We start from the raw sequence: 26,864 nt of genomic DNA, 5'->3' as shown, positions 1-26,864 counted from the left end.
GGAAGGGGGAGATCTTCCAAGAAAGCAAAGGAATTAAATTACTTAATCCTTCCAAAGTTTGAAATCTACCTTGAACAACACTAATAGTTAGTGCCATACCTTTTCTAATGAAGATATTTTTATATGAATCATCTAGTCTTGACTAAGTTTGAAGCTAACAAAGCCAATACTCATCATTCAAACTTTCAACTCTGTGATAACTCTGGGCTATCAACTCTGTCTAGTAAATGTTTGCAATTACTTAAAGTTTTCTTTCACTCACTGAAGTGCAAATAATTTGACAGAGAGGAGCATGACAGTTCACACCAATAATTTCCCACTTTTTATAAAATGTTTGCAGCAGTAGTAACTTTCACTGATGCTCAACCTGAAAATCCTTCCCACAGTAGAGAGTGTTATAGTTTGGCTTTAAATATCCCCACAGGCTTGTGTACTGCAAGTTTGGTCCCCAGAGGACAGCACTATTGAGGGGTGGTGGAACCTCTAAGAGGTGAGGCCTCATTTGGAGGAAGTTTGTCATTGGGGAGATTCTTGAAGAAGACACTGCGACCCTGGCCCCTTCCTCTCTGTCTCACTGCTTCCTGGCTACTCTGAGGTAAACAGCTTTATCTCCACCACAGGCTCCCTGCCTTACCACAGCCTCAAAAGCAACAGGTCAGCTGACCATGAACTAAAACTTCTCAACTGTAAGCCACAACAAATCTTTCCTCCTGTTAAGTTGTTTACCTCAGGTATTTTGTCACAGCGACACAAAGCTAACTAACACAGTCTGCTGGTGATAGTTTCCTAACAGTGAATTTCTATCAATAGTGGAATTTTAAATCGGAAGTGATTTTAGAGATCATTTAATGTAGCTCTTCGTTTTAAAGATGAGATAGGACCAGAGGCTTGAAAGTCTAAAGTCAAAAAGGTTATTAGTAGAAACAAAACCAGAACACGCTGAATTCCCAGGCTAGCATGTTCCACACCAACCTGCCTAGCCTTGAAAGCTCAGGCAGGATCCACACAACCCTTCTCTCTCCATATCTCCAGTAGCCACTCTCTCCTCCAGAGGTTCTGTGCTCACCCCGGGAAATCCCCCAATAGTTTTACCCACCTTGGAACCAATCACTATAGCTGGCCAGTTTTTCCTCAGAGTGAATCTCCGCTACTTCAGAACCTAAAAATCTTACCTGGGAACATGTAAATACACATTCCCTAGGATGGGAGAGTAAATTCCAGAGCTAGATGAATTACAGAAGATTAAACATGCAAAGTGTGGGCTGGGAGTGTAGATCAGTGGTAGAGCGAATACCCAGCATACACAAGACACTGAGTCCTATCCCCGCACAAGAAAAAGGAGCCCTCAAAGTGTGCCCGCCTTTATTAAACTTTGTGTTTGGACTGCCCGATTATACCAAAAAGAGTATGAACTTTTCACTTGTTCCATGATTTAGTTTGGGGTTTCTTATTAACAGGAACTAGATTTTGTTGTCAGATCTCAAATACTGATATTCAGCATTCCTCTGGCATTGAGTGGGTACGATGCTCTGTCAAGTGCACGACTATGTTCAGAACATGCCCTTGAACTTGAGGTATGGACACAGCTAAATGGCCTCTTCAAATTCTACATGTGGAATTTCTCTCTGGACATGAAGACTAACTTGCCTGGCACTTTAACCAAAGTCCTCAGACAACGCCGTGCTAGCCAAGAGAAATTTCGTGGTTTACAGCCAGGGAATGGCAAGTCTGAGGTTCTCGTGGACATGCAAAACAACAGAAAACAAACTGTTCTCTAATGTCATTCCCCTTCCTCCTGCCTTATTTTTCTCCTTTCACTTTAACCAAAGAATGCACTCAAAATAAAAACAAATACAGGAAGCTAATTTGACTGAAACACAGTAATATTAAAGAAGGTAAATTGAAAAGTAGGAAGTTTTGAGGCCTTTGATAAAAACAAAAGCTTTCAGACATGTGAGACTTCAAGGGTGATCTTCTGTTCCCAGTCAGTCCTCAGGGACAGGTATTTTCTCTGGACAAAGCTGAATGTGAACTCCAGGTCACCAAGTGGATCCCTAACAAGGACTGAGGGTTCTCTCAGCAGCAGCAACGCATAGCTCAGTTTGGGAGGCACAGGGGTGGCAGGCCAGCTTCCACCCAGGAAGTTCAGCTCTATGGCAGTCAGACCCACACCACAGCTTCTGTCCTCCAGAGGAAAGAGGTTCCAGGAGCACAGGTGCAGTGCGCACAGCCTGGGCATCACTACTTACGACATAACCAAATTGCTTTTCTACCCTGTCTGCTGGTCTCAGGGACTTCCAAACCAATGGGAACATTTTGTTCTTTGCAAATAATGGGTTCTCTGGCCACCATCGCCCTCTTAAGGCTGAGATTTGGACTTCCAAAGGTCACTTGCTTTTAGTGACCGTGCATTGATTGGGTTTCAAAGTCCAGAGAGCCAATTTGCTATTCCTGCTTTTCCTAATAGGGAATGAATGGCCACATAAAACTTTATAAAGCTACTGACATCTGAACAAAGTCTTTAACATGTTACGTAGGTTTTAGCCCTAGTGAGTCAAATTCACATGCTGAAGAAGGGAATAGCTCTCCCTCCCTTCCAAACACATAAGCTCAGACCTGTTTACATTTGCACAAAGACGTTTGTTCCCAGATGTACTTCAGAGTCTTCCTTTGTGGGTGTTAAGATGGCCTAAAAAAGAATATATATACATACATATATATATATATATATATATATATATATATATATATATATATATATACACACAAACATATATAGAGAGAAATGTATATATATATATACATGAATATATATCTCCTAAAGAAGGTAGGAGGTCCTGACTATGCTCATCCACTGCCTGACTCAGCCCTGTCACTGTTCTCAAGTCCCTGCTCCCCCCACCTGCCCCACTTCTCCTACTATAAAAAGGCTGAGGCTATTCACTGATGCTTACATAGCTATAGTGTGCATAGGTCCACCAACCCACATGTTCACACTCAGATACTCCACAAAAACCCAAGGCTTAAAATACCCCCATGTTGTCACAGTGTGCTCTAAGGCTACCACCCTGAAGCTCATCAGGTGACAAATTCCTGTCCCACCTGCCCTGTCCCCCTCTCAGGGGACATTGTATTAAGAATCTCCCCAATGGTAACAAAGGTAGGGGAGCGGAACTGACTCTAACCACAGTTCCATATCCCAGATTGTCATCAGTTAATATGCACAATCGCCAAGACGTCTTCTCATTAATCACAACAAAAAAAACCTTCCACTACAAATGCCTGGCATGCAGCAGACAATAAGCCTGAGCAAACAAGCCCACTATCTCAGCTAGCTACACACGAAGGCTGCACAGTTGTGACTGGTGTTTGCAATTCCCATCCTGCACTGCACAGAAGAAACCAAGTCTATGAATACCATGACTTGTCTTACTTGTGGACCCATCATAAAATTATACCCATTTTGTATCTACAACATAGTTTCTGAGCAATGGACATTATATAGAGTTGCCTTGTAAAGCAAATACAAATACAGGAAGACTAATTAAATATGAATATTTCATGAGACATATTAATTCTAAAAAAAGAGCCATTGTTTATTAGAAATTCAAATTTGATGATGTCGGCATACAGAGACATACCTATAATTAACACCCTATTGTTTATCTGAAATTCAAATTGAATTGGGCATTCTGTATTTGACCTGGCAATCTTAACATTGTGCTAGGACCTGAGAAACCAAAAAGAAATGACCCCCAGGAGCTCAACCTCAGGTGAGAGAACCAGATCTGTACAAGAATAATGGAGGTTATTCTTGAACAGAGGGTTAGAGGTACTCATCAGGCGTTTTTCCCTTGAAGGGTGGGAATGAGGGGAAAGGAGAAATTCAATCCAAATTTCGATGCACACTAACATCCCCATCCTTCACGATAAAAATAAACTATACAATGTTTACTATAGTTCTGTATATTCTACAGATCCTTTAATCTTGACTCATAAACTTGCTACGTGTTCCAAATGTTCTTCCCTGACTGGACATCATCTACCATTCACCACTCCGCAGTAAAATCCACATGAGAAGCAAGCTCCAAGCTAAGCCCAGGTTTCTGAAACTTCCAGCTGATACAACCTCCCAAGAACCCATGTGAAAAATAGAGGGCACATGGCTTACATGTGGTAGGTGCCCCGAAGGGTTATCTGGGTAAGAAAACAGAGGCTTTACATAGAAGCCCAGGACTGAGCAATTGAGAAGAGGTATGAATGGAAAGAATTAGGCCTTTTGCCAGTGTTTGCATCAGACAGGAGTTAGTGTTAAGGTCACTTGAAAGGAGTCAAGGAACACTAGACATCAAACATATTCAAAAAGCTAGATAAAAGTGCATGCCTGTAATCCCAACTACTTGGGAGTCAAAGATAGGAGGATCATGCCCAGAGGCCAGCTGGTTAGTGAGACTGTATCTCAAAAAAAAAAAAGCTGAGCATGGCAGTGCATGCTCAGCTGCTCAGGAGACAGAGGTAACAGGATCTCAGTCTGAGGCCCACCCGGGGAAAAAACACAAGACCCTACCTGAAAAACAAACTAAAAGCAAAAGGGCTTGGGGGAGTGACTCAAGTGGTAGAGCACTGCCCTAACAAGCTCAAGGCCCTGAGTTCAATTCCCAGTACCACCAAATAATAGTAACAGTAATAATAATAATAGATGAGAACATAAACAGAGTTGTTTGCAATGCCAAATAATGTTCACACACTCCTTGCATGAACCACTCTGAGAGGAAGGTTTAGAGTCCATATGCAGAAACCTCTCCAGCTGTTTTTGCACCAGCAGTCATGGGAGCTGGGCAACCACAGGGGTGGACAGGCCCCAACCTCACATTAGTCATTTGTCATAGCATTGGGGCAGGTGTGACACGCACAGCCTGGCACAGAAATGGACTAGCCTGGAAGGTATTGAACCTTTTCCTAATGAACCACTTCACTCCACCTTGATTTTGAGATCACTCTAAAAACTATAGCTTTTCTCAAAGGATGATGCGGAAGAGGAAAGCAAGGAAGGTAAGAGGTGGCACGCACCATTCCTTGCTGGATTTCCCTGACAGCAAACAAAGGAGGTAAGACAATCACTAAGCCAAGGCTTTGGGATCCACTGGTGGGAAACCCCAAATGTATCTCAGATCAAAGACAATGGTTGGAAGACCTTAAACTGAGTGATTAGCATGGTATCACTTTACTTACGAGGCCTCACATTTGAGTATTTAAAATACCAACACTTTATAAAGTAAAACTGGCCTTTTATTCCCAGCCTGTTCGTCCCATAGAGCATCATCATGGCACTTAGCAGACCCCCCCCATGATATGTGAATAAATTAATGGGTGGTGTCTGGGGACTTCTGACATCACAAACCAGATTCCCTATCACCCACATCTCACTTGGGAAACTCTGCAGCTTCGTGGCTGTGTTTAGACAGTGTTCTGAGGCCAAAGCAAAGTGCCTACTTCTCTAGGTGACACTAAGTTCCCAGCTTTTAAGACTCAACATTTCAATTTACCAGAAGAGTTAAAAATATTCTATATAGTGTGTGTGTGTGTGTGTGTGTGTGTGTGTGTGTGTGTGTGTGTGAGTCTGTTTATAATTTTGTTCTGGAGACAGTACAAAAGGAAACATCTTGGAAAGCACTAACAAATTCTAAAAAGTATCTTAAAAAGCCAAAAACAAATTCAGCTCATTAAACAAAGTAGGGGGAAAAAAATTGTATCAGTTCAAGACAATAAAATTTAAATAGAAATTTCATAAAAGATCTACAAATAAATTCCAGATGTGGCTCTATTGTTTTAACTATTAAAAAGTCAATCCAACTTTCATTGGCTAAACAACACAGGACAGGTTTGTTTCTAATTTAATAACCCTTTCAGATCTCTGGCTCCAAAATGAGACATCTCCCAGGCCAAAATATGCCAACTTTTTCTGCTTTGAAACGCCTGTGAATTTTCTGGCCTTTGGTACTCTCTTTTTTTTCTTCTTATTCAGGCACAAATGGTATCATTCCTTCAGCCACATGTAGCAATCCATGTAAGTACATAAATAAAAACATATGTATATATAAATTATATATATGTAGGTATAGCATCTAGGTACTATGTGAATAAATTTTTTGAGAGTACAGATGGCAAGTGAAATGAATTTTAAATTTTTAATTAAAAATAAGCTCAAAATCAGTCTTTTATCTTGTAAATTCAACTGCTGTAGCACCACTTACTTTTTCCTATCCATTAATCTAACAAAAAGTAGCTTTTACAATTAATTTTTCAAATACCTAAAGCTTGAGAGAGTTTCCCTCTGCAAGTTCCTTCTGCTGATCTGCCCTCTTGTTGATGCACACATTGCTATCAGTAATCCACCAGCACCAACTTCTGGCAAACCACCATGACATAAACCAAAGTGATTCAACTATCTGAGAACAACACACTCTAACGGAATTGGTGAATATGGGTCTGGGTCATTTCCCTACCTGCAAGCCTGACGACCTTGACCTCTCCAGGAGCATCGGCTATCTAGTGTTTAAACACAACCTGGGTTTGGGGAGGGTAAAAGTGGGGGCAGGCAGGCAGGGAGTGGTTAAGAAACCAGAAAAGGAAGGAAGGAAATTGTTTGGTTAAATGCCTACTACACGCCAAGCATTGTGTTCTGCACTCTGGCATACACAGTCATATTTAATTCTCACAAAAGTTCTGAGTCAGATTTTGCCTTTTTTACAACCAAGGAAATGGTCTCAGGTGTCTCTGTGTTACCTAAATCTAAATATATCAAATTACACTTTCTCATACTTGTTTTTATTACCCTTTGAAAATTCTATTAAGCGAAAAAACATTTAAAATCCTATTAAATATAAGTAAATGCTAACCGGTACAGTGGTTCAAGCCTACAATCCTAGATACTAGGAAGACGGAAATCAGGAGAATCCAAGTTTGAGGCCAGCCTAGGCAAAAAGTTCATAAGACCCCATCTCAACCAATGGCTGGGTGAGGTGGCATGTGCCTGTCATCCCAGACACTCAAGAAAGCACAAACAGAAGGAGGCAGACCCCAGGCATAAGCAAGACCCTATTTCAAAAATAACCAACCCAAAAAGGGCTGGGGGAGTGGTTCAAGTGGTACAGCACCTGCCTACCAAGCACAAGGCCCTGAGTTCAACCCTCAACCCACAATACAAAAAAATGTGTGTGTGTGTGTGTGTGTGTGTGTGTGTGTAAATGCCCATCCAATTTTGGAAGGTAAGACGGACAATATTGAGTGATTTGTGATTCGTTTTACCAGGACCAGAGCTACAGAAGATCTATCCAATTTAAATGATTACGCAATACTATTAATACAACCATACTAAAATGTCCATGCTTCAGTGGTGGATACATTCATTCATGTTGATGCTATGAAGGTCTCACTTGTATCAAACTCTATCAAATTACACACTTAAATAAGTACAATTTATTGTATGTCATTTATACCTCAATATAGCTGTGTTAAAAAATGTTTAGTCATGGATCAGATCTCAATAGAAATAAGGAAAGTCAAAATATCCATAACTATATTTATAAAGCATTCTGAATCAAAAAAGCTATCAATGAATCTAAGCTACCTTTCTCAAAGTATATTCCATATAATACCAGTTCCAGGGAATGTTACATCTTACACACACACACACAGGTTCAATGGTCAAATAAGTTTGAGAGGCACTTGGTTTAACAAAGATCACCAGGTTTTGTAACTATGCAACTTCTTAAAGGCTTTTTTTTTTTATTTTACTCATATGTGCATACATGTTTGGGTCATTTCTTCTCCCTTCCCCCCACCCTTTCCCTTACCCCACCCCCCGCTACCTCCCTTACCCCCCAACCTGTTGCTACCAGGCAGAAACTATTTTGCTCTTATCTCTAATTTTGTTGAAGAGAGAATATAAGCAATAATAGGAAGGACCAATGGTTTTTGCTAGTTGAGATAAGGATAGCTATACAGGGAGTTGACTCACATTGATTTCCTGTGCATGTGTTACTTTCTAGGTTAATTCTTCTTGATCTAACCTTTTCTCTAGTTCCTGGTCCCCTTCTCCTACTGGCCTCAGTTGCTTTAAAGTATCTGCTTTAGTTTCTCTGCATTGAGGGCAACAACTGCTATCTAGTTTTTTGGGTGTCTTACCTATCCTCACCCCTCCCTTGTGTGCTCTCGCTTTTTTTTTTTTTTTCATTTTTCTTTTATTATTCATATGTGCATACAAGGATTGGTTCATTTCTCCCCCCTGCCCCCACCCCCTCCCTTACCACCCACTCCACCCCCTCCCGCTCCCCCCCTCAATACCCAGCAGAAACTATTTTGCCCTTATCTCTAATTTTGTTGTAGAGAGAGTATAAGCAATAATAGGAAGGAACAAGGGGTTTTGCTGGTTGAGATAAGGATAGCTATACAGGGCATTGACTCACATTGATTTCCTGTGTGTGGGTGTTACCTTCTAGGTTAATTCTTTTTGATCTAACCTTTTCTCTAGTTCCTGGTCCCCTTTTCCTATTGGCCTCAGTTGCTTTAAGGTATCTGCTTTAGTTTCTCTGCATTAAGGGCTCGCTTTTATCATGTGCTCAAAGTCCAATCCCCTTGTTGTGTTTGCCCTTGATCTAATGTCCGCATAGGAGGGAGAACATACGATTTTTGGTCTTTTGGGCCAGGCTAACCTCACTCAGAATGATGTTCTCCAATTCCATCCATTTACCTGCGAATGATAACATTTCATTCTTCTTCATGGCTGCATAAAATTCCATTGTGTATAAATACCACATTTTCTTTTTTTTTTTTATTTTTTTTTTTTTTTTTCATTTTTCTTTTATTATTCATGTGTGCATACAAGGCTTGGTTCATTTCTCCCCCCTGCCCCCACCCCCTCCCTTACCACCCACTCCGCCCCCTCCCGCTCCCCCCCTCAATACCCAGCAGAAACTATTTTGCCCTTATCTCTAATTTTGTTGTAGAGAGAGTATAAGCAATAATAGGAAGGAACAAGGGGTTTTGCTGGTTGAGATAAGGATAGCTATACAGGGCATTGACTCACATTGATTTCCTGTGTGTGGGTGTTACCTTCTAGGTTAATTCTTTTTGATCTAACCTTTTCTCTAGTTCCTGGTCCCCTTTTCCTATTGGCCTCAGTTGCTTTAAGGTATCTGCTTTAGTTTCTCTGCGTTAAGGGCAACAAATGCTAGCTAGTTTTTTAGGTGTCTTACCTATCCTCACCCCTCCCTTGTGTGCTCTCGCTTTTATCATGTGCTCATAGTCCAATCCCCTTGTTGTGTTTGCCCTTGATCTAATGTCCACATATGAGGGAGAACATACAATTTTTGGTCTTTTGAGCCAGGCTAACCTCACTCAGAATGATGTTCTCCAATTCCATCCATTTACCAGCGAATGATAACATTTCGTTCTTCTTCATGGCTGCATAAAATTCCATTGTGTATAGATACCACATTTTCTTAATCCATTCGTCAGTGCTGGGACATCTTGGCTGTTTCCATAACTTGGCTATTGTGAATAGTGCCGCAATAAACATGGATGAATACCACATTTTCTTGATCCATTCGTCAGTGGTGGGGCATCTTGGCTGTTTCCATAACTTAGCTATTGTGAATAGTGCTGCAATAAACATGGGTGTGCAGGTGCCTTAGAGGCTTTTTCACATGCTAAGTTAGTTGGTACTTTTCAAAGACACCACTATAAAATATAGCTTTTCTCAAACTAATTTGTTTCAAAATCTTTTTTTATTCCCAGCCAGAGGATATTTGAGATTAATATTCTACACAAAGCACTTGGGGGAGCACTGCTCTAATTCAGAGACCCCCATGGAGTTTGCACTGGCTGGGACTTCAGCAATCAGTGGGGCTGGGGTTCTCAGAACTCAGCCCAGAGTACAACCACAGCTCTGAACTCATGAACTGCTCCTCTTTCTTCAGTAGCAATAGGGGACAGTACAGGCAACTCACTGGCTGGAGAACAATACAGAAGTGGAAGTGAAGACTCACTAATCATGTCACCCTACAGAAGACTCCCTTCCATGCCACAGCAAACCACCACCCACCGAATGGCTCACACCTCTTCAACCTGGAGGTTACAAGTCTGAAATCCAAGGCTCTACTGGGTTGGTTCTCTCTGAGGGCTGGGAGGGAGGGATTACTCCAGGTCTCTCCTTGGCTTGTGGGTGGCCATTTGCTCCCTGTGTGCTTCTTATCTCCCAATTCCCCCATCTACATGAACACTTGTCAGAAGATCAGGGCCCCCCAATGAGCTCATTTTAACAGGATTCCTTCTGTCAAGACCCTATCTCCAATCAAGGTCACATGCAGAGGTACCTGGGCTTAAGACTTCCACATATGAACTGGCTGGGAAGACTCAATTCAACTCCAAACACCTTCCAGTGCTGCTAAACTGGAAAGCACTGACTCACCCTCCCTAGGACGTTGGAACTTACAGATTTTATTACCTCTCCAAATGCCTTTTGCATTCTCTGATGCTCTGATTTACACTCTAGTTTGGCAAGGCATTCTTATTTTACTATAAAAACTTTCTCCTTCACCTGCTACCATTTTACTATAGGTTCTCAATGATCTTCTGAGCCCACTGTGCGAGCCACATCACGCATCATCCTCTCTCTCTAGAGGGGACAGTTTTCATAATGGGATAAGAAAGAGAAGAGTGAGGGAGAGGTTACGCAACTTTCCTTAGGCCATATGGGTGGCTAGCAGCAGAGTGCTGGGATCTGCCCCTCTGCCCCTGGGGTCCACACCATTGCTCCACCACACTGCAGTCCCAAATCCAGGTGGAGGCATCACCTTCGCGCTTTTGTTGAGGTTCAGTTCATTCAGTGGGGGGAGCAGCAGCTTCACAGGGGGAGAAATCGAGGGCTCTATTTTTTGACATGAGATACCTGTTAGATATGTGAGTGCAGATATGAAATAGGAAACTGGATATGCTTGTCTGAAATTCAGGGAATGGTGGACTAAAAAGCTAAAGTTTTCATTCACCAGTGTATCTGTGGTGTGTTAGGACAAAGGGTTGGATAAGATCACCTTGTGACATACAGGAAGGATTGGCAAATTACAGCCACAGATCATTGCCCGGTTTTTCATGATACATGTGTTAAGAATGATTTTTACATTTTTAAATGGCTAAAAAAGGAGACATAAAAACTATCTGAAATTCAAACATTGGCATCCATACCTAGTTTTACTGGAATACAAAAGCACACTCATTTGTTGACATCTAAGGCTGCTTTCTGATGTGGTCCCCAACACCTTCACAGAGAATGTCTGCCAGTCCCTGAGAGAGGACGGAAGAAGTAATCTAAGGTAGGATGGTGGGAAGGCCACCTCTCCCTAGTGGCCTAAGGCCTAGAAGCCCTTAAGACATGGCGGTGAAGTCCATTTAGGAAAGCAGATGGGAACAGCATGTGTGATGTCCTGAAAGTAGAAAAAGAAACAAAATGGAAGCCCAGGGAAGGCAGTTTCACAAAGTGCAAAGGAACCACTGTGAGGTCACCCCAATCTCTGATGTGCTCCCTCTGTGGCTGTGTCTGAGTTCCCATTTCTCCTTGTTACAAGGCCACCAGTCACACTGGATTACAGCCCACCCAGATGACCTCATTCTAACTAACTTACCCTGTGATGACCCTTTCCCCCAAACAATATCACTTTCTGAGAAACAGGTCTTAGGACTCCCCTAGTGGGGAGAAGGAGAACATAAATCAGCCTGTAACAGATAGGAAGACAAAGACAGCTTTGCCTCTAAAGTTGGACTACAAGTAATCAAAAGGCAGGTAATGAATTTTATTTCTTTAGGTACTGGAAATTGAACTCAGGAGCTCTCATGTATGTGAGACAAGTGCTCTACCACTTGAGCCACACCCCCGTCCTTTGGGTGTGTGTGGGGGGCTGTTCATTTGTTTTTGAGTAGGGTCTAGCTAACTTTGCCCAGGCTGGCCTCCAAGTGGAGATTCTCCTGCCTCTGCCTCCTGAGAAGCTGGGATGGCAGCTCCAGGCCCACACTTCCAGGAGCAGCTAAGACATAAATTTGACTGAGACAACTCTGGCTGTCTACAAACTCTCTCCATCTTTTGAGGCAAACTGTGTTACTTACAACCTTGATTGAAGCCAACGGCACAAAACATGGTACAAATCCTATCATTGACATTCCATGCCAATGGTACGATTTCATTAGAAAGAATCTCGGTATAGAGAAAGTAGTTTTGGAATTAGACTTCCTACAACTTAACAACGAGCAAGCAGGATTACGTAAGTTTTTCTGAGGAAAGGGTAAGGAGAAAAGAAAAAGAAAAAACACATATACATTGTTCCTCCCCCTTCCCTTCTATCTATCTCATATAGAAAAGGGATGCTGAACATATATAGGTTTCTTAATTCCAAACGTTAAAGACTTTTTCCAAAGCTTTAGTGATATGGAATATAAACTAAGAATAATTTGTACCCCAAAAGCCTTCTTACATAAGTCTTCATGAGAGGGGAAGGGTGTGGATGTGAAGACCCAGCAGGAGAGAGTTTTCTGGTGTGACAGACTATGCTGTACCTTGACTGCTGGTGAGCACAGAAATCTACACATGAGCCAAAATTCAGAGCTGTACACCAAAAATGTCAATTTTACTACATAACTTTTACACTACTATTTTAGTGATTATCTAGTATCTTTTTCAACAATTTTAAATGCTGTTTTGGTTTGGTTTGGTTTTGCAGTGCTCGGTATCAAATCTAGGGCTTAACACATGCTAGACAAGTGCTCTATCTCTGGGCTACACCCTGGGTTTTGTTTTGCTTTGTTTGTTTTGTGTGCTGGGGATCAAAACCAGGGTTTTGCAGATGCTAAGCAGGTGCTCTACCACTAAGCTACATCCCAGTCTGACATCTAGTATTAATCCTGTATTTCAGATGAGGAAGTGATAGCTCAAAGAGGTTAAATAATTTGCCCAGGATTATATACCGTAGGTGGAGGATCTAGGATTTGAAACCACATATGGCTAGTTCCAAAGCCTGTAGACTCCTGCACTGTCTCACAGTGCCTCACAAACTCCCAAAGTAATTAATTTGGGGACAGCTGCTCCCTCTCAGATCTGCAAAGCCTTAATCAAAAGCAAAGGTCTCTGAGCTCTCCATAACAAGCACAGAAGGAAGCACAGAAACCCATCCCACTCGCATAGCCTCCTCATTCCTTGGGGACACTCTCTTCTGTGGCAGATGGCCAAAGACAACAGACCTGGTGCTGCATGTCAACAATGTCATTTGTGATTGCAAGGTAGTCCACTCCTCATAGAAGTAGTAACAACCACCTGCCTTCTCAGTTCCCCTCTACTTATTAAAAAAAAAAAAGCAGGAGAATCTGGGCATGGTGGTGTACACCTGTCATCCCAGCTACATAGGAGGCTTAAGTAGGAAGGAGGATCAAGATCTGAGGCAGGACTGGGCAAAAAGCATGAGACTCTATCTGAAAAACAAAGCAAAAAAGGGCTTGGAGTGTGGCTCAAGTAGAAGAGCATCTGTCTAGCAAGTACAATGCACTGAGTTCAAACCCTAGTACCATCACAAAAAGAAGAGCAGGAGGAAGTATGCCACAGTGAGGAAGTTTACAATGTGCATGTCACCATTTCCCATTTGCTGGATGGGTCTCCATAAGGTACCTAAGAAAACATGGTATCAAGTTGATCAGCCTGGACACACCGTTGGACTGAATTCTCTATGTCATTAGGCTTTCCCTGGGCTCTTCATTTGATGCTAAGTATGGCTTTTATCACATCCATGGCATCTTCTTCCCTCCAAATGAGATGCCATGGAGTCACCCAGACCAGCTTTCTTAGGACTAATGCACAAGGATGCAACCAGTAACTTCAGGAACAGACTGCACAAGGTTATCCACAAAGCCATGGAAAACTACACAGAGGATTTCTCTTGAAAAAGGTTAAGAGAAAGCTTGCTCTCCACACATTGTTCTAATTTTCATGTAAATTGAATCACCACTCTCCTTTTCATTTTTTTCGGGCTCATGTGCATATATGTTTATGTATATATATGTATACAAATCTACAACCACTTATTTCTTCAGCATGAAAACCTAAACATCTCTTTCGGTTACTACAACAAACACAACTGAGAGTTGTATTTTACAGTCCTTTAGTGAAAATAGTGACAAAAATCTACGTGTGTCTTAATTTAATCACCTCAGTTGTTTTAGGCTGGGCCACCTCAATTCATCTTTAAGTTAATCCACTGTAATTCCAACTAGAATGCCCTCAAACTATAGATTTATAAAACACTACTGAAATGAACTAAAGCAAAAGAAGTCAAAATGCAAACCTTGGAATGGAAAACTGAGGCTTTTTGTCTTATAAAACCCTTAAAATTTAACGATTGCCACAATCTTGAGCTGTAACCATTGCCAAGAGTTATACCAATAAATTAAAAAGCAAACAAAAGTCCTGTAATAGTTAAATCATATGAAATTGCTGCTTTTGTAGGATAAAAACAATTGGATGTTAACATTTTATGTGATTCAACCCAACAGAGCATAATCAATCACACAAACTAAGATCTGGGTATATAGTTAGTAACAATATTCTACCTATCAAAATATTCCCAGTCAGAGGACAGAATCACAAGGCATAAGTCAAGTTCATATGAAAACATGTGTCAGGATAGCTAAGGAAATTATTTTAAGCAGAACTCATTTTTTAAATTTATTTAATGAGGTGTACTTTACATATAATAAAATCCAATAATTTTAAGTGTAGAATTTGATGAGTTTTGACAAATGTATCTAGTCTTATAACCTCTCCCACCATGATAATGTGGAATACTTAAATGACCCCAAAAGAGTTCCCTGTATCTCTTTTAGTCAATCACCTCTCCAAGCCCCTCCCCTGATCTGCTTTCTGTCCCTCAGCAGCTTTGCTTTTTCTAGAATTCCATATAAATGGACTCACTCAAGTACATATTCTTTCGTGTCTGGCTTCTTTCACTTAGCATGACACTTCTGAGACTGACCCATGTTGTTTTATCAGATGTTCATGTCTTTTCATTGCTAAGCAAGAATACCACAATTTACCTATTCATCAAGAAAGTAGTATCTAGTATTTGGCTATTATGAAAAAACAAACCAACTATGTACATTTGTGTATAAGTCTTCTTTAAACCTCGGTTTTTATTTCCCTTGGGTAAATAGCAAGAGAATGAAATTCCTGAACCATATGGTAAAGTAGATTTAACTTTATAAGAAACTAACTGTCCCAAAGTGGCTGTACTATTTTCCATTCCAGCAGCAGTGTAGGGAAGCTCCGTTGTTACAAATCCTTAAACACTTTCCTGGCAAGCTCTTTAATCCCAGCCATGTAAAGGGTATGTAGTGGCCTCTCCTAGTGATTGTAATTTACGTTTCTCTAGTGACTCATGCTGACATCTTTTCACATTCCTATCTGCCACTCATATATTAGATTTTGAGAAGTATCTATTCAAATCTTTTTACCATTTTTAATGGAGTTGAGTTGTAAGACTGTGTTTTGCAAAAATATTTTCTCCTTAACTACAGATTGACTTTTCATTCTTTTAACAGATTTTCTGAAGGCCAAAGTTTTTGATTTTGCTAACTGCAGTTTTTCCTTACCTAATTTCTATTCTAAAACAAAAATCTTTGCTGTTAGGTGGAAGAGAGGAAAGGACAGACAGCACAGAGGAAAGGCCTTTCGGAAAGTAGAACTGTGCTGTATGATACTAAGTATGGTACATGTTCCTGTATGTTTGTTGAAACCCATAGGACGTACAACACCAAGAATGAACACTGATAGAAACTCTGAACTTCAGGTGATAATGATCTGTCAGTGTAGGCTCCTCAGTATTAACCAGCACCACTCTGGCTGGGGGTGTTGATAGTGGGGAAGCTGTGAATGTGTGGGGGCAAGAAAGGTGTGGGAAATCGCTATGTCTTCCACTTGACTTTGCTGTGATCCTGAAAAAGTGTACTAAAAATAATAATAAATATTTTTTATGACTACCCAAAGGTCATAAAAATGTTCTCTTGGGCTTTTGTAGTAAGATTTTATAGTTTGGGGTTATATATCTAGATCTGTGATCCATTTCAAGTTAATTTGTGTGTACAATACGAGGAATGATGCAAGGTTCACTCTTATAAGTACAGTTAGCTAACTGTTTCAGCACCATTTGTAGAAAATATTTCCTTTATTCATAGAATTTCATTTGTACCCTCATCAAAATTCAGAGGGCAAGGATGGAGATGTGGCTCAAGGGACGGAGTGCCCTAAGTTCAAACCTCAGTACCACCAAAAAAAAAAAAAATCATTGAGCTACATAGGTATGGATCTATTTGTCTGTATTTAAACCAGTACCACAGTCTTGGTTCCTACAGCATCAAAGTAAGTGTTGAAATCAGGTAGTGAGAGTTCTCCAACTTTGAATTCTCACTTTTAAATAACTTGATACCTACAGGCCAATTCCCCATGGGACCATTCACGATCTCCCTGATGCTGATGCTACCTGTTGCTTTGGTTTTTTTTTCTTTGTGTATTAACAAAGGCTCCTCCTACACATTCCAGGGGGGCTTGAAAGGCCTTCATCTATTTCTTGCTTAGATGGGGCATGAAGAATTCCTACCCAGTAGACTCCACCTATGTTATTATCACAAATTCTCTTTGCTTGCTCCATCAGCCATGACCCCATGGATGCTTGGTCTCCAGCCTTTAGAATTTTCCAGACCACATCATCAAAAGGTTTCTAAGTTCTGCTTTGATCATCCAATGCCCACATCACTGGCCTGCCTCCGAGAATCACCCCCTTAGCATGCCGTTCCTTAAACCGGACCAGGGCCTGGTTCACTCAGAGTCTGGGCCTTCCCCAAGCCACACATAACTCCAGAAGAAGAAATGAATGCACAAAACCATTTCCATCCATCTCCAACCAAAACTGCTAATGGCCAAGAATCTGTCTACTGCACGACTGACTCTCTGAACAACAAAACGGCCTTGTGCCCCACTCCCTCTTCTTAGTCCCCCCTCCCATTCACACACCAGTAGGCACAGCATCTTATCAAAACTTAACAAGTAAATATACTTTTAGTGTTCCTGGACCAAATTCATATCCTAAATATTCTTCTGCTAACCTTGATGTGTTTTAGATAAGTTAAAATACAACAGACTACATATAACTGCTTCAGTGAAATCACTCTTTAAATTTCTTTCTCCTAAAATACTCAAACATGTTTACAATATCTTACAGAACCACCTGGGCATAAAACTACCTACTCCTTTCTTATAATTTGCACCAGCTACCTACCAGGCAGTTTTGAAATTTGTTTATCCTGTGACAGTTGCATCCCAGGAGTAAAGCACTTGGACTTGGGGTCACTTGGCAGTCCCTTTACTCTAAGTTCACCTATAGGTGAAAGAGAGAGAGAGAGAGAAAGAAAGAGAGAGAGAGGATGAATGAGAATAAAGTACAGATGGAAGTACAGACTGAGATGACATAGTAATATAACACAGTGATGACATTCTCTCATTCAAAAGATTAACTGAGGTCTCTTGGTTTTAGGATACCCAGTTTCTGAGCAAATCAATTAGGAGTCCATTAAGTTAAAAAAAAAAAAGTGTTTCACCCTCAAGATAAGAGGCTGAAAAATTATTCTCCCACAAAGACCAAGTTTTACTTAGTTTAAGAAATGAAAACTAAAATGTAAAAGTTAGAAACTTTGATATGACCATTTAAAGTGAGTAGAGAGCCACAGGTGCAGGAGACAGACAGACAGAGAAAGCCTGGGGGTGACCTGAACTCAGGTGGAATTGAAACTCAATCAGAGACACCAGCCAGGAAAGCACTGGACATATAGTCACATTGAAAAGCAGCAGATGGCATTAACTTTTCCCTGGAAAACGTCTCTGGGTTCTAGAATGTGGCCGTTAAGTACAATTTTGTATCACTTAACTGTCAATTCCTCAACTACTCAAGCTAAGCTGCCTATAAACATCTCTGAAATTTCTTATAATTATTAGCAAAACTAAGTTGCCACTATTAAACCATCCAGCCACTTAGTTCAACTACTCTTTGCTCTCAAATTTGATATTCAGTATCTCAGAAGAATTTATCATAGACCAGAACAGTCAGAAGTCTGACTCACCTAAAACAATTGATGTTCTATTATTTGACTCAGGAAGACAGAAAAACTAGGACAGAGATTATTTGCTACTAGAGAAAGTTGTCCTCCACCACCTTGATCAGTTTGTCCAGTTAGCTCTGTGAACAGAGCAGTTGTGGGAACAGCACCAAGGCCATGCCACCCTTAAAGGGAGATGATGACAAAGATGCTTGGCCAGGCAATTTGTGGAAGGCTTTTCTCCTGACTGAAGAGCTTTTCTTGCTCTGTTTCTTAAATTAAGAAGAATAAACGGCTAGAGAACACAGGTATACCTACTACCCTTCTCCAGTGCTCCACACCCACTGGAGTACCAGTCTCACACAGTACTCTACTCCAAGCTCTCCTTCCAACGGCCACTGTTGGTTCAGAAGCTCGAACTCAGGCACTGAAATGGGGACCAAAACAAGGTATCTGTGACTTCTAGTGAGGACCAGCCTTAGACATGGTAAGAAGGTTCAGCGATGCTTCATGGCCCCTGAGTCGCTTCTTTCTCCCAGTCTCCAACACCTTTCAAACAGTGACTGCCTCATTTACTGTAACTGCAGGAGTAGGATGAAAAACACACATATTACTTCTCAGATGCTTTTCATCTTACAAACTACCCTAATAAGCCTTACCTAGAGGAATTCTAAAGTAAAAATTAATCAATAAAGTATACTTGTATAATTAGCCTTCTTTAGAGGAGATGGAGATATATATCTGATACAAATGGTTTTTAAGGTATAATCCCATCATTTACTATAAATTTAGAAGGTAACACTAGGGAAAAAAGAGAGGGGGTGTCTTGGTATGTTTCTTTTTAACATATAGCTCAGCAACACCTAATGTATTCACGGTATTTCCTATATTACTAAGATGCACTAGTTACAATACAGAAAGGAAACAAAGCAGGTCTTCAGATTGAAGGAAACAAGATGATGAAGCAGATGATTGAGTACTGCTAGCCCTAGGAAGTGGAGAATGCAATTAGACAAAAACTAAGGTTTTATTAAAAAGCACAATGTCTATTGGTGCATAGAGAGAGACCCATTAAATTGTTCTCCATCTAAACTTTCTGGTACATTTTTATAGCACAAGTTAAAAATACAATCTCACACTCTTGAAAGTTATGTTTTTAACTGTTCCTAAGATAGCAACAATAAAATAAACATTCCTATAGTAACATAAAAATAAAAGAAAGTATGCATGCACCTCTTACAGCTTTCACAAAGACAAAAAAAATTAAGTATTATTTAACCCTGTCCTTTATTCCCAACAGGCCTCTCCCACCACTGATCAATGGGACTGTAGTTTCCTGTTGCCCATCCAGTTGGAAGGGCTCCTTCTCCTTTGAACTTAGCACTTGGTTGATCTAGATTGACTTCTTACCACAAATTACAGCTATGTACAACCTCATCTCCCCCCTAGACTCAGGTCCTTGAGGACTGGCTCTGAAACTGGACCAGCTGATTTCCTGTGGCCTGCACCTTGCTGGAAGGCCTCATAAACTTCTGCTGAATGGACACAGGACCAAATAAATCTATAACCTGACAACTATCATGTACCTACGTGTAAGCCCTAGATGCTATCCCTTTCCCACTACTGCATGAGCATCTTACTGCATCATTTAGTGAGTAATATAAATTAAATTAAATGATCATTCTTACAAAGATTTTTTAAAATCTGGTATGAGCTAAAAACCCCAGGGACAGCTCCAACATTTTTAAACTGAGTGTAGCTGGGCATGGTGGTGCATACCTATAATCACAGCACATGGGAGGCTGAGGCAGGAGGATGGGCTACATAGTGAGACCCTGTCTCAAAAATCAAAACAAAATAAAAATAAAAGCAACAGAGAATTGTATCACTCTGTCAAATACACTGGAAGCAGTTCCCAGTATCTCTGATTCGGCCAGTTTTTTAGAAGACCAGGCAGCAGCACAGCAACCCACAATGAAAGGTGTGGATGGGGCCTTTCATTGTAGGGAGAGGACTGGCCTGACGCCCACCTGCACTGTCAGGCTCCTCCCTCATTAAAGCAGGAGTAGCTTCCACTACAGCAAGAGTTCTAAATAACTGAACCAAGCAATGCTTGGTTCCACTTTCAACCATAGTTACCTCCTATATGAAAATGAAACAGCACCTTTGATATCTCACTCAGATCAGTTTGCTAGAGGAGGCAGAAAGAGGAGGAAAAAAGAGATAAACTGATTCTCTGCTTCAGTTTATATTGCTCAAGCTCTCTGATTTCCTCTAACATCTAGAGAAGAGTATACAGGAGAAAAAAAGATTCTGGGTGTATTCCTAGTCATTTATTCCAATTCATTTTTATTTTATTATTACTAGATCAGAAGGTACTAATGACTTGGCCTGCTTATGCATATGGTGTAGAGATGTTAGTCAGACCTGCCGCCTTGAACCCTGTAAAGAGAATTCAGGGAGGAGGAAGAAGAGGCCAAGAGATTGCTCCCTTGGAAGTGACAGGGACCAAGAAGTGTGCCCACTTTGAGCTCCTCATTAGACTACCCCACAGCTGTGAGCACCACCCGGCCTCTCCTAGCAGCCTCCCCAAATCTGATAATGAAAAAACAAAGCACAAACAAAAGCAACAGAGAACAGGACAGCAAGCCAGCTCTCAAATGCACTTGCTCTGACCTCTCCTTTATGAGCACCACATTGAAAATAAGCTAGAACAAAAGATAATTCGTTATGCACAGCCATAAAGAACTCCAAGCTGCTGCATACATAATTTATGACACCAAGTAAGCCGCCAGCAGCATCATTTATCCTTTCAATATTTTAAAGCGGAGAAAGGTTACCAGATACTATTTATAAAGTCTCTTATTGCTGCACGACCCTTTCAAACTGAAGAAATGGGGAACTTCATTCTTCTACAAACGCCATTGCTCTCAAACAGAGAACTGTAAATCTGGGATTCACGTGGTATCCATCAGAGGAGGGGCACTAAATAACCCTAATAAACCAATTAAGTCAGCAGGCAACATAGATCAGTCAGTCTTGCTGAGATTAATCTTATCGAATCACTTCTGCTTTCTGTTTTTAAAACAAATGCCTCAGTTTTCTTCCCACGGTGGTTAAAATTTCCCCTGAACAGTACACACAGAGTCCTGGTTTCCATGTGACAGGTGAGGAAGCCGAAGAAGGTGGCACACCCAGGAGCACCCCATGTCTCTGCCTCATTAGCTTCCAGAACTCTGTTCCCTTGGTCTCCAAGGGTGTGCCTGGGGCCTTTATCATTTATTAAAATGACCCTGTGGTCCCCTGGACTCCATTCTTACTCCATTCTAATCCATCTTCTCCACTGCCACTCTAGGAGTTCCTACAAAATGTAAATCCAAGAGTTCTCTATTTGACTCTTCAATGTTTCCTTTTCGACCTTGGGGAAAAAAAAATCATCAGGCTCTATTTTAGCTTTTATATAAAATTGCCAAGAGTTTTCTTCCGGTTAAAAAACTTTTATCTGATCATGTAGACAAGCTAAAAATATTTATAAATAATATGCATTGATAAGTGAATAATTGGGCTCCCAGTAATTTTTTTCTCCAGTACTGGGGTTTGAACTCTGGCCTTCATACTTGCTATTCAGGCACTCTACCACTTGAGCCACTCACCCAGCCAGGACTCCCAGGAATGTATACAAACAGCCCTTGAGCACACCCTCCCAACCCAGGCCACTCTATCCAGCTCAGTGGTCCTGGTACCTTACATAAAGTTCCGAGCTTTCTTCTGGGGACCTCCCATCCGTCCTGTTCCACCCACCTGACTCCAGGTGGATGCCCTCCTCTTGCCTCAGCCACCCTGAAAGGCCTGGTCCTCAAAAAGGATTACTCAGCCCTGCCACTGTGTGTTGCTGTTTATTCCATCTCCCTGGATGTAGCTTCTTGGGACCAGAGTCTTGAGCTACTCTATTACCCCATGACTGGCCTGTGCCTGGTCACTGCAGACCCCCAGTCCGCCAGAGTTCAAAATGACTACATGCAATTCACATGCATCATTCCATGTTTCAATCAAACCACCCCCGACTTTTGACAGGTGGAAGCTATTTTCTTCCTGAGAAGCAGTCCAGGGTAGTAGCAGAGAAAGGTCCCCAAGGATACCTGGGGCTCTGCCCAAGTCACTTAGTCTGCCTGTGCCTCAGTGTTCCTCATCTGTGAATCGGGATCGTGGTAATTAGAGCTGACACAATTACTGAGCAATTACTATAGGTTAAAAACTACTCTGGGACCTTGATATCCATTAATTCATTTAATCCTCACAACTTTTAAGATGATGGTGACAGCAGGTGCAAATGCCTAGAAACTGTTAGAATTATTTCTCTTCATTTGAAGATGAAGAGACTGAGGCTCAGGGAGGCTACGTGGTTTTCCACAGGTCCCAGCCTCCTTACTCCCTAACCCTCTGACTCTGACTTCATCCAAAGATAAAGGATAAAAGGCCTTGTTCTCCAATGCTGGCTTGCTTAGGAAGAAAGTTCATGGCAAGTCTCCATCTCTGGCTGTAGTGAGAGAGGCACCTGTTTCTCCTTCACAGAAATGAGCTATGTCAAAGAAGGGAGGCAGAAGAGAAGGACCAAGATTAAAGTAACACATAGCCATCTTCCAAGCACCATAAAACGATCCATGGAACATGTGTCTCCATCTGCAGAAGGCTTGGGAGCATGTGTTCGTGCATGGACCCACACAAAGCCACTGACACACCACCAGATTCTCCAAAAGCAAATATTTGTCTTCAGCCAAAGAATGGAGATTCTTTTCTAACAAAGAACAATGGACACCATTCTAATTCCTGATTCTTCCTCCTGCTTTCCAGTAGATTATGATCTCAATGGAGATCCCCGGCAAACAAACGTGTCTTGAATCACAAATGACACTGTAAGTCAGAGGGCTTATGGACTATGAAAAAGGGATGGCCTCATATGCCAACCCTGTAGCTTCCTGTGTGTGGAACACCTGGGGCTGGATATGCAGCAGTTTGTCTTTTCCTAGAAACCGTCACCTGGTTCTTTTGGCTGGGCAAAAGCATTTTAGCAACCCTGGTAATAGACAAAATGCAATGGCTGCTGTGTGGCTGAGCTGTAAAGACTGCAGCATGTCACACAGGCAGGCTCTAGGCATCAACAGTGTTCAAGAAGCAAGCACTGTGGAGGTCCATCTGATGAGCTGCAGATAGGCTCTGTCTGCTTGCAGTAAAGCCAGGACGAACAGCTCCAAGTCACATTCCTGAAATGCCCAAAACCAAAACCTCTCCCTTCACCAAGAAAAAAGAGACCATGCAGTAACCACGGAGAAGCACGCATATGTGTGCTTATTTTGGGGAGGGGCAAATGCATCCAGAGATGCACAGACTTAATAAAAGAAATAAATTCAAAAGAACACCTGCTCCAGCCCTGAGAGGCAGTGAAACATCTTGGAAGAGTAGGGAGAGAAGCGGGGCGTGGGGGCGGGGGGGGCAGGCAGTGCCACTCATGCGCCATCTGGGTGAGAGGTGGCAGGGAATGGGACAGATGCATCCTACAGGGGCTTTGCATCCCATTTTTGTTGTTGTTTCTGTACCCTGGGCACCAAGCAGCCCAGCTCTCAGTGGACAAGTGAGCTGTTTTAGGCAGCACCGTGTTCTTCTGGAAAATCCACATTTCTATTTTTAGTTCTTCCCATGCAATTCATGAGCAAGAACCCGACTGAATGAAAGGCCCCTCAGCTATGCTAGGAATCAAGAGAATACTAGTGAAATTATTTTTTAATAACATGCTCAGAGAAAATGTGATCTGTCCTTTTCACCATACTGTCTACATGGTTCAATGAGCCTTGTAAAAAAAATTTCTTACTGTAAGAAGGCAACTAGTGACTTTGTTAGCTTTGAATGAAAAATGTCAGTATCTTTTAAACACAGAAGCAACTAATACTGGATTTCCTTGGGTACTGTTTTTCCAGGTCAAACACACTTTCAGTGTGCTGGGTTAGACTTATTCTTTATTCGTATGCACAGAGAAAAGCAAACAATGTAGGTATCTCTTAAATTTTAAATCCCCACTTGGTATAAAACCCAAACATCCACAGCACATGTCCCACACATAACACACCAAGCTTAGGTCTAGAAAATACAGAATTCCAGGGACGAGATATGTGACAGCATTGAGAACTGTCACACAGCTACCAGCAGATTTCCATTTAGATAACACTGGGGTAGAAAGGCAGAAGCAGTGTTTGGAGTCAGCAAGATTCAGTTCATTATCAGTTATTTGCCATTGATTTCTTACATGGACACAGCATTATTCTTGCCCCCACAGTCTTGTTTCAATCAATGGTCTATGTATTTGTAAACATGTAAGATTTTTAATCATTGCTGTGTCTAAACATTGCATGATAATGGGTGACTTAAGCTATGAACTGTGTAATTATTCTGAGAACATTCTGCTATGCATCACAAAAACCAAGTGAAAACATTACCTTCAGTTTAAATCATAAAGCTAAGCTTCCATAATTCCCAAACCTCTTTTTATGTCCCACCATTCTGACTCTAAGATTTGTCTTTTCCTAAATGCATCTCAAGAGTGTTCTGGACATAGAAGGACTACTAATCTTGAAGGGAAGAAAAAAATGAGTATTTCTTAAACCTTTGGGAGGTAGAAGACTTACTTAGCTTAAAAATCTGTCCAACAACTTACAAAATATCAAAGGTCTGTCAGAACTGGTATGACTAAACAGTACAGCCATGGGTAGACATTACAAGAGAGACATTATATCTGTAATCTATACATATTTATATGCATTTAATAGGTTTACAACTGCTCCTATAGAAGCATCTATTAACCATATTTTTTAGTGATCAAATGCAAGGTGGGGAAGAATGAACACAGTAGGATCTCTTTCAGGCTAAAATATATGCAAACATGTACCAAATTTTCCCTAGAAGAAATCATAAGAAACATTTCACAAAGGAGAAAAAGAACCCAAAAGACTGGTGGTAAGGGAGGGACTTTTGCTACTGAATTTACCATCTGTATATGAATATTATTTTTTAATATCCCTTATGATTATATGGATAGAAAATCACGTGTGATTTATTTCCTGTTACCTCTCTGTATTTAGGAAAATAATGTTATGGATTATTTTTAAGCTCTAGAGAAAAAAATCACAAAGGAAACTATCATTGTATTGAATGAAGTTTAAAACTTCAAAACATCAAATTTTTAAGCAATCCAAAAAGCAAACAAGCTAGAAAAAATGTCTTAATACAAAAGACAAAAGATTACCTTTCATACATGAAGAGTTAATACAAACTGATAAAATACAGTGATAAAAAAATTTTCTTAAATGAAGACCAAAAATGAAGGCCAAAAGATATTCTCAGAAAAGAAGTGACACAATTAGGCAGCAAGCATGCAGAACACTCACACTGGCTAATTACAACTTTGAATCAGCATTAAGATAATGTTTTCCATAAAGCGTTGGGGTGTTCAGGTGATGGGCAGGGGACAGGAAAGACTGAGGTGCCACCCTCATGGAAAGCATCATCACCTGGATTGAGATAACATCCTTTGCTGTCACTCAATGATTTCTCTTCAGAGACGACCACCCAAATATGAAAGACCTTTTATGCAGAAGTACAATCATCACAGAATTACAGCAGAAAAGGGAACCAATGTATGTGTCCAAATGGCTAACCCAAGGTAACCTAAGGTTAAAGGTGCAAGGGTAAAATCACTTGATGAACTGTTTTGCAAGCATAGACACTAACCCCTGAAACTATATTCACAATAGCTTAGGGTTTTTAAAAGAAAATCAAGACTTAAACTACACAATGAGATGACTACATATTTTAAAAACCTAGGCTTGGGGGAGGGGCTGAAAGAAACAGTGAAGCACATAGAGCAATTGTTATATATAATCTATGTTTAACTTTTTCCCTCTACCCTCCAAGTTTGTGTATGTTTTAATAAGAGAAAAGTGCATTTTTAAAAGGACATAGGTGTTGACACTATGCTCTACCCCTACTATGAAAAGAGAAAGCATTTTGCCCACAGGTTTATCAGACTTTCGAACACACCCTTTAGAGACTTTTGGACCTTCTGCTGCGGCACTGCAGGCAGAAGCTAACATCTACTGCACTCTTGTCTTGTGTCAAGCATCACTCTAAGCATTCTGCCAGTACAGGACCACCTGAGAAGACAGGAAGTTTTATGACTCCCAGAGTCACACACTGACAAGCGGTAGAACAGGGACTGGAACCCAGCAGCCCACCTGGTGCCGACCACCGTATCATAATGCTTCAATTTTAAAATACAACACAAAATCCTGAGTTTCAAGTCAAAATACGAAGAACAGATAAAATGTAAAGTAAATTTTTAAAATAACCTGTACTTCCTAGCGTTTCAAGGAAAATGCATCTGAGTATATTCGGGTAAACTGAGAGGCAAGTGAAGATAAATTCAAATGCTATTAGGATGAAATATGCAAGAAACCACAGCTTAGTGTGGTAAGTTGTGTCCAAACAAATGAAATGCAGAAAAGATGCTGTCCACACAGCGCAAAGTTAATAAAAAGGATATTTTCAGAAAGCATAGAGTGAAATAGACAGTCCATAGTAAAATACTGACTGTGTTAGATCTCAATTCGTCTTTTTCACAGGGTCTGTTATGATGA

General features: G+C 41.0%; 1 protein-coding gene across 7 annotated transcripts in view; it reads right to left on the bottom strand.

Annotated features, from left to right (window-relative positions):
* The window catches only part of Mfhas1 (multifunctional ROCO family signaling regulator 1), a 90,131-nt gene that overhangs the window by 50,120 nt on the left and 13,147 nt on the right, over nt 1-26,864 (bottom strand). For 2 of the 7 annotated variants that reach the window (XR_012441480.1, XM_074054699.1), the window contains exon 2: nt 17,367-17,465. The exons of 4 other annotated variants lie outside the window; for them this stretch is intronic. Coding sequence is in view for 2 of the 3 variants with exons in the window: in XM_074054699.1 (XP_073910800.1) it covers nt 17,367-17,465 (99 nt within the window). In the remaining variant the exon portion in view is untranslated. Of the gene's footprint in view, nt 1-9,401; nt 11,484-17,366; nt 17,466-26,864 lie in introns of those variants that run through there. One more of the 7 variants, XM_074054702.1, reaches the window with a different exon arrangement.

The sequence above is a fragment of the Castor canadensis genome, chromosome 14, assembly GCF_047511655.1.
Source record: "Castor canadensis chromosome 14, mCasCan1.hap1v2, whole genome shotgun sequence".
NCBI lineage: Eukaryota > Metazoa > Chordata > Mammalia > Rodentia > Castoridae > Castor > Castor canadensis.
This window is presented reverse-complemented; position numbering and strand designations above follow the sequence as displayed.